The 9,714-nt window shown below is 38.3% G+C and overlaps 1 protein-coding gene across 3 annotated transcripts in view; it reads right to left on the reverse strand.

Annotated features, from left to right (window-relative positions):
- Positions 1-8,401, reverse strand: part of LOC106868594 (sterile alpha motif domain-containing protein 5) — a 232,740-nt gene extending 224,339 nt beyond the window's left edge. Inside the window, exon 1 of one of the 3 annotated variants that reach the window (XM_052965777.1) lies at positions 6,891-8,401. In XM_052965777.1, coding sequence (XP_052821737.1) covers positions 6,891-7,463 — 573 coding nt within the window. In that variant the 5' untranslated portion in view covers positions 7,464-8,401. The remainder of the gene's footprint in view (positions 1-6,890) is intronic. The other 2 variants (XM_052965778.1, XM_014913925.2) reach the window with 2 other exon arrangements.
- Positions 8,402-9,714: the final 1,313 nt, after the last annotated feature.

Raw genomic sequence — 9,714 nt, forward strand, 5'->3', positions numbered from 1 at the left:
ATATATGTATATTTACACATACATACATACATACATGATGGCTGTCCACCTGTGACTGAGGAAGACCGTTCCTGACCATTGTCCATAGAAAATGCCAGCAACTCCCGTGCCAGTCAGCTTCACCCGGGTTCGCGTCCGCGGCTTCCATGCTCGTCACGGCACCCTTGATTGTCGCCTCGCCGGCGATTGCGTAACCTAAAAGTTTAGGTCCAATAAGGCTTGCACAGCATCTCAAAGACCCTCTCCACTCTACAGACATGGTCCAGAGACAAGCCATGGCAAGGTATCCAGTGCCAATATGGGTCGCAGTGTCAAGAACGTGGGAGCGCCATGATCTGAAGCTCAAGCAAACAATCTCCAAAATGTTTAATGCCATTCCCTGCGTATCTGGTTTTATATCAGTAACCGTCTAGAGACCTACTTTAACAAAAGCTGAGGGGTACATCGCTCCCAGTGGTCATCCAGCATACCAGACATCAATCTGATATTTCTTAGGACCCATGTTATTAGCTAGCTAGTCGTTGAACCTACACTAGGTTCACCCGTTCTTTTCTATCGGGTCACTTTTGCGGTATTTCATGCATGCTACTGGTAACATGGAAGCCAGTACAACTTGTTGCATGGTCGGGTCGCCAGCGACTAAACTGGCACTGCCACTAGGCTTGCCTGGTGAGGAGGGTTGCTCAAAACCCAGTCGGACTAAAAACAAGACCTATCAAAAGGACGAATGAACGTACAGAATCCGATGATGGCTTAGCTGGCCAAAACTTCGAAGTTACCGTCAAAACTATTCTTGTTAAAGAATAATACATTTGGACTTTACCAAATGTAATGCGTAATCCTTCAGTTTAATGTATAACTGTTTGTATTATAACATAAAAACAAACAATATATATAGAGCGGGGAGAGAAATTATATATTAAATTTATTAAACATATGCATGTATATACACTCCCTAAGCAAATGAGAGGGACAGGGTGTATAAAATAAAAAATTTTAAAATACAGTGAACAAGGGGTGAATGCAATGACGCAGTTATACGATCTGTTTAGTCCATTCTATCCTGCGTATACACAAACTCTGTAAGAAATTATAAACACAGATAATTGTGCGCGCATATATGCATACGTGTGTTTAAAGATGTATACATGTGTGCGCATGTGTTTGAATGTGTGTGTGTATGTGTGTGTGTGTGTTTGAATGTGTGTATATGTTTGTTTACGCGCGCGAACAATGGCGTGTACGAGTGTGTGTATGTGTTATAGACTTCGTAATATAAACATTTTCTTAGTTTGAAATAGGGGACCACTGCCTGATTGGTAACAAAAGCAGCCAAATCTCCCTCAAGTCACTCTCTGACATTTGAAGGAAGTAACGAGATAGTGGATAATAGGGTCCTAACAGGGTACGAGACTGAAAAATATAAGCAAAGAATAAGACTGAGCAATCGAGGTAGAGACGGTAGTAGACGTACGTCAGGGGTTGTTCCTACCGCACGTTTGTGTACGTCTGTGTATACATGTGTGAGTACATGCATAGTGACATAAACATGTGTGTGTGTGTGTATACATGTGTGCATATTTACATATGCATGTACAAGCATATATATATATATATATATATATATATACATACATATAAACTCCGCCAATAATCACATACACACGCACACACATATAGGTTTCAAATTTTGGCACAAGGCCAGCAGTTTCGGGGCAAGGGGAAAGTTGATTACGGCGACGCCAGTGCACAACTGGTACTTATTTATCGACCCCGCCAAAAGGATGAACGGCAATGTCAACTTCGACGGTATTTGAACTCTGAACGTAAAAACGAAACGAAATACCACTAAACATTTTTGCCTAGCATGCACACGATTGCTTGCTCGCCACCTTCATATATGTGTGTGTGTATGTGTGTTGACGTGTATATATATATAATGATTTTATGCGTGTGTGTGTGTGTGTGTGTGTGTGTATGTGTGTGTGTGTGTGTGTGTGTGTTGTTAGCTGTCAGGACACTGCATCCTTCAAGAATTCCATGCTTCCCGAAATTCACCAACACTAGTCTTTCACGTCGTGCCTATGCAGCACTCTTTCCTCTTTATTGCTCTTTTACTGTTCACTTGTGTTTTATTGTCTTTCATCCTGTGTACTCTGCATGCACGTTTGGCTATCATTGCTGCTTTTATTTACATGACTTATTAATGCTTTTCTGATCCGTCTTTTACCCTCTAACCGACGAGTTTCTATAGTGAACCTAAGCACTCTATAAAATAAACCTCATGAAAAACTTCCAAACAAACTGAACACTGTCTTTGTAGTGTCGCTCTTATCTGATGCCCCTGCGGCAAATAAAAGAAACCGTTATCATCATAACTTTTATCATTATTTAATAGATTTGAATGTGTATATATGTGTGTGTATATATGTGTATATATGTATGTATATATATATACACACACATTACGTTCATACATTTGTGTATGTGTGTGTGAAATATTGTCACATATTTGCTTATATAAATACATGTAATCGTATATACATACAATATAAATAAATGTATATACACATACATAGAATTACATACATGTAATCTTGTTCACTGAGTTATAAATTTATATATTTATTTCGTTGTGTGTTTAAAATTATGCTTTGGAATTTGTATTGATTGCCTGGATGTGTTCCTTCTATAATTCCCCTTAATCTACACATACATATATAATCATATGAACATTCCTGTGTGTGTGTATACGCATGCACACATACATAGACGTGTGTGTGTATACGCATGCACACATACATAGACGCGTGCATATATATATATGTGCATTTACACCTGTGTATATATGAATATATACAAATCTATGTATGTGTACAGACCCATAAACATACACAATCATGCAAAGAAATCCTTAAGTATATACACGTACCTATGTATATAACTGTGTGTGTGGGAGTGTATGCTTATGTCTGTGTGCGCGCGCGCGCGTGTATGTATGAGCGTGTGTGTGTGTGTGTGCAGAGAAGGAGAGAGAGGGAGAGAGACAGGGAGAAGATACACATGAACGGGAACATGTCGAAATGGTAAAAACTTAGGCTAAGCCATCAGTAGTTTTTGTGTTCGATCTCACTGCGGCAGCATGCGAGGCATGCGAATTCTATCGTAGTATCGAAGGAGCCAGGTCTTGTGGGTGGAGCTGGGTAAACGGAAGCTGTTTGGATGCCTGCAGGGTGGACGACGACAACTAGAATTCAAAAAGGCCAAGTCTGTCAGTTTGTCACGCTCATTTTATCTCTGTTACGGAAAAATGTGTTTGAAGAATACTCGACTACGTAGACACTATTTTTATGAGATATTTCTTTCTGTTCGGTTCAAGTGATCGAACAGTTAAGACATTCACTGTCGCACTTGCCCAAGATCCATTTGATTTTTAATTTGAGAACATTATATGAATACACACACTATACAATATATTCCTATATAAATACAAATATTTCTATACGCAAACTCTCATATATGTACATAGAGACAGACAGACAGATAGATGCCCATATACGTACGGAATTATACATACATATAGGAGAGTTTCACGTTCTTTAGCAAGATATTGGAAAACTGAGCCCTAGGACCCTAAGCTGTTACAATATTGGGTCCTCAGTTTGGTATTTATGCTGTGGCATCCAGTTTCCTGGATGGGTATGTTTTACAACTCCAAAGTTAGGTGCTTAGACCCTCCAGGATCTTTATTAAATGTATCAATGCATATCAAAAGCGAAAATGATTAAGACTTCTTTATAATTCCTGTTAGAGTTTGAAACCATCACCTATGTGTGTGTGTGTGTGTGTGTGTGTGTATGGATGGATGGATGCATGAATGCATGTCGGTCTATGTGTGTAATGTATACATGAATATATATTTTCACACATATATATATACCTGTTTGTATATGTGTGTAAAAATATATATATACACACAGAAAAATATGTGCATACATACATATACACATACCGGCCATAACCAGTGACTACATTATATATATATATATATATATATATAACGATTGCAGCGTGGAAGGTATATATTAACAATTCAGAAACACAAACACCATTAACTTCACTTAAACATTTATTTGTTATATATGGTGTCAAAATTTATCGTCGCTCCAAACTGCGACTTGGTCAGGCATATAAGCATAGAGATACACATATATATATTTACACACAGATGCACAAACACATACACACACATATTGCCTCGCCTATTTCTATCCTCATTGCTGGGATTCGGGGACTATGGACACATGCAACATCTCCCTCCCTCGATTCCTGCGCCTGGTTATGATTGCGCATTATGCCAGAGGTTTTTCCGGTCCATCATCCAACCAGTGTCTTCTGGGCTTTCCCCGTCTCCATCCTCCTAACTTCCCACTGATTCTAGGATGTGGATGCAGAGCTTCTGAGCCCTGATGACATGCCTAAAATACTGCAGCTTTCTTTTTTCCTGTCAGTTGCTTCTTTCGGTTCCCATTTCATTAAGCACCGACTCGTTTGTTCAATGGTCAGTTCAGCTGATCCTCAGTACTCACAGGTTGGACGTGGTTGCGAACGCTTTGAATTTAGCAATAGGGTCCAACTATCACATCCATGCAGTGCAATAGATTAAACTAGTATGTGTATGAATATTAAGTCCTCTAAGAATTCGTAAATCAGAAAGAAAAAACTAGGCACTCATGTATTTGTCAATAGAGCGTATCCACATTTATATTATATGTATATATATACACATACATACACATACCTATACCTTTATACACATATTTGCAATAATAGATAAATACACACAGCACACACACATATATAATGTATTACATATATAGAGGAAGAGGATACACACACACACTTTATACATCCGCATTTATTATTTTTAAAGTAATTTTCAACACAACAGAACGTGTTATGGGGAGACTTTGTTAAACGCATAGTTGAATTAGTTTATAAATGTTCGTATAACTGAGGTTCCAAGCCACCTGGCGAAACTTAATGCCAATCTCAACGAATCTTACAATTTATACATACACATCTGCCTATGTAATGTGCATTTACGTATATATCTATAGATGTGTATATGCACATCTTATCACACATACACACATATATGCATAACTTGTTTCCAAGTCATCACATGGATGTTCAAATATAGGAAACTCGATTGTTGTTGATGGTGAATTATCAACAGCACGTATGTATAATCAAATGTGAGCTGGTTATAATAAACAAGCTATAAATGTATAGAACGATGGTTTGGTTAAGACAAAAAGAAATAATTGAATAACTATGAGCGTATAAACAGTCAAAAGTTGGCAGTGTCTACATTACACGTTGTAGTTGTGTGTGTACGGTACCATGTCTGGCATGTATACACACAGATACTATATATATATATATATATATATATATATATATATATATATATATAAACAGGCAATCAACTCTTGTTCAGCTGTAAACCAATATTTTACATGAAGTAAAAATGACTAAAATGAATAAATATTGTAAAAATATTAAATAATGTTTCTGTCTGTAGTGTCAATAGGAGTGCGTGCGTGTGTGTTTATGCCAGTTGTAATGTACGTATGTAATGTGTGTATGTGTGAACTATTGTATTGCTGTATTTATATATCTGTGATATTCCAACATGTATGTATATGTTACTATGTTATTCTCTTGTAATGTGATGTTTATAACTATGCGTTTTACACATCTGTGTGACGTGCGTGTGTCTGTGTGCCCGTGTTGTGTATGCCAATGTGTAGTGTTTAAGTATGTTACTGTGTATACATATCTGTGATATAATTATATATGTGCTTGTGTATGTACTTGTGATATGTATGTATATAATTGTGTGTTTATGCATGTCTGTGATGTAAGTATATGTGTGCTTGACAAAAGTAATTGTAAGCAAGGTGTGTATATTTGTGTTTGTAACTGTGTTTAAAATGATCTGTACACATATAACTGTCTGACAGACAATGTAAATTGTACGTGTAAAACTGTATATAATGGTGTATATCTGTGTACGGGTGTATATTATGCACATATGTATGTGTTCGTGTTTTAATGTATGTTTGCGACGTGTGTGCATTTCTGTATTTTTATATATATATAACATTGTGTGCCTGCAATTAGATGTAGGATGTATAGATGTGTTTATGTATGTAATTGAATGTGTGTCAGTATGTTTATGTAAATAATGGTTTGTACGCATGTGTGTGAAGAGAAACTATGTAATTGTGTTGTATAAAATCTTGTATAAAAAGAATTTTTGTGTAAATATGAAACTATCTTTACAATTGTAAGGTTTATAACTGTCCATAAGCGTGTATATGTATTGTGTGTACGTGTGTTTAAGTCTATGGGTATATAACTGTTTGTGTGAGTATAAGTGTGTATATAACTGGTTGTATGAGTCTAAGTGTGTATATAAATGTTTGTATGAGTCTATATGTGTACATAACTCAGTAAGACGAAAAGAACAACGACTGGAAGAGGGCAGGAGGGATGGGGCGGGAGTGATTCGGGTGAATGAGTCAGGGAGGTGGGAGGCGCGGGAGGAGTAGAGATAATAAAAAGATGCGTAAGGGGTGGGAGAAGGGAAGAAAAAATGTGATGGGAGGGTTTGTCGGGATAGAAATTGGTGGTGGCAGGAGGGGGTAGAAGTGATGAGTGGACAAGGAATGGAATGAGGGGCAAAAATTAAAAACAAAACATAACAGCAAAACATTGAATAAAGAAATATTACAGGTAAAAAAAAAAGAAAATGTTTTTCTCCCTTTCCCCACCCTCTCTCCGCCGTTGTACCTCCTTTAAATCAATCATTATTGACTTACCGCAGTGGTGTAAGGTGGACCAGACAGATCGATCTCATCTCGAACAAGTTTGTCACGGATAATATGTTTTAACTGTATCTTGGGGTAAGTCAACAATGCAGACTTGCCATCTTCATAATCATTGGGCAGACGACGGGAAGAATGGATCGGTTCGTTTGTGGAACAATCTCCGCTGTGATCTCCGTTATTGCCACCACCAATACCACTACCACTACCACCACCCAGACACACCAAACCACCAGTTCTATGGTAAGTGCTATCTGTGTTGTTAGCGGTGGTGGTACAAGCCACATGTCCATGACCGTCTACTATACTAGCAGCCACACCAATATCATTGTTGGGTTTTTCGAGGGTAAAATAAACGGCCGTTCCACCTTGTTCACGAAGAATTCTCACAGCATCCAAGATTCGCTGGCGATGTTCCTGTTTGAAGACTCCTATGGCGTCCAAGTCGGGATCGCCGATCTGTTTGCAAATTTCCAGATCATCGTAACCATTATCCAAGAAGGCTTGTGTGTAGTGCACCAGATTCAAAGAACGCAGCCAATCTGTAACTATGTTCCAGTCGGCCATGTCCTAAAGGCAACGAAATACCACACATACACAAGACACACACCTCTTCGGCTTTCACTCATACACAACATATATAGCTATATGTAGATGTATGTAAATATATATTTATATATATATACAGAGATAGAGAGATAAAGGCATATAAATATTTATATATTTATATGTATTTTTCTATATATATACACACACACACACTCTCTCTCACGCGCGTATACAAATTAACTCAATCGCGCACCTAGGTGAAAATACATGTATACACAGAAATATATTTACAAGCTATATAGGAAGAGTACTTACACAAACACATGTATATTTAACACACACTCGCATACAGAGAGATAGATAGACCGACTAGGAGACCAAACCAGACGAAAGCTGCTTCCTTCGTTAAGAACTTTAGATACATAGATATACAGAGTGGGGAAAAAAGAGAGAGAAGCTGACAGTGGTGGTGATGGTGGTGGTGGTAGTGGTAGTGGTGGTGGCAGCGGGTATGGATTCCTCGGTTTGGTGTCTTGTTGGTATCCACTCACAGAATATTTTGTATTCCTCCTGTACTATTCCATCTTTACGGCATGTATATATGTGTGTGTATATATATATACATATAATATATATATATATATATATTATGTTTATGTATGTATATATATATTCACACAAATCTGTTTTGATTATATGTATGTATGTGTATATATATATATATATATATTTATATTTATATATATATATCGTTACGTCGAAGCTGCTGCTGTTGTTGTTTGTGTTCTTTTTGTAATGTGTGTGCCCCCCCTTACGGAGCCTACACCGAGCTGAGTTCCATTCCAGCTAGCAGGACTCCTCGAACTACAGTAAGCTTGCCTGCCGAACACACACACGCTCGCGCGCGCACATTCATTCGTACACATACACTAGAAAGAGGCGCAGCTACTCTAACGTATTAGCATATACATTGACACACACTCGCACACGCAAGAAGGGGAGGAGGAAGAGTAAGACCAAGAGAGAGAGTGAGAGAGCTGCGGTGACGTTTGGCGTGTTAACATAGCTTATACTCTGCCTTTTCCCCTTTCTCTTTTTTTCACTGTCATTCGTTTCTTTTTCTTCTCTTATACTCCTCATACTCTCCTCTCTGTATCATCTCTTCCCCCGACTCTTTTTGCTTATTAATGTTGCTGTTGATGCTGATGCTCTTACCGCTGTCGTACACCACTTCAACCTCCCCTTTCACTATTCTTTCTTTCTTCCTCTTACTTTTCTCCTCCCTTGCCTTCCTCCCCTTCCTCTCCAAACTCCTTCTGATGCTGAATTCCTCTCTCAGTTCTCTTTGCTTATGATTTCTTTATCAGGCCCTCTCACCAATACCCCAACGGCCTGCCACTCCAGTGATGTTTGCAGTAGTAGCAGTAGTACGGCTAATAGTAGTATTAGTAGTAAAGACAGTAATAGTAGTAGCAGCAGTAGTAACCTCTAGTTGTCCGATGAGGATGGCGATGGCAACGACAGTAAAAAAAAAATGAAGGGGAGGATTGAGATTTAGATAAGAGAGGGGGAATGTGAGCGGAGTAGGAGGAAGCAATGTGAGGGAGGTAGAGAATAGCAATATAGTGACGTAATATAGGAGATAGGAGAAAGTGGGAGGGTGAGGAAGAAAGATGTTTAAAGAAAGAGTAAAAGTTATTGAGAGAGTGTGTATATAGCTAGCAGACGAGAAGGGAGAAAGATAAGTAAAGGGTTTACAGTAAGAGACAGGGAAAGACAGAAAGAAACAAAGAGGGTAGATGGGAGAGATGAGTGTGCAAGAAAATGTATGAAAGAGAAAGAGAGAGAGACATAGAGAAAATGAGTGCGTGTGTATGTTTATATTCGCAGATAACATGAGAAAAGGAAACAATGTGGATGTTTGTATGGATATGTTTGTGTGTATGTGTACGTGTGTGAGAGTGTGTGTGTGTGTGTATGTGTGCGTTTGTGTATGTGTAAGGAACACGGATAAAGAAAGTGTACGGAAGGCGAATAAGTAAAAAGAGTAAGGGTTAATGAGAGAGGTGTAAGGGAAGCGTGAGGGGAGAAGGGGAGAGAAAGAGATAGTGAACGGGGTGTATGGAAGAGTGAGAGGAATAATCGAGTAATGATGGAAAAGGAGTAAAGTAGTGAAAGACAGGGTGGATGAAGGGGAGAGGTGTAGAGGAAGAGGCTAATTAGCTGTACATACACGCATGTATGTATGTATATATATATATATATATAT

The sequence above is a fragment of the Octopus bimaculoides genome, chromosome 2 (genome assembly GCF_001194135.2).
Source record: "Octopus bimaculoides isolate UCB-OBI-ISO-001 chromosome 2, ASM119413v2, whole genome shotgun sequence".
NCBI classification, from domain to species: domain Eukaryota; kingdom Metazoa; phylum Mollusca; class Cephalopoda; order Octopoda; family Octopodidae; genus Octopus; species Octopus bimaculoides.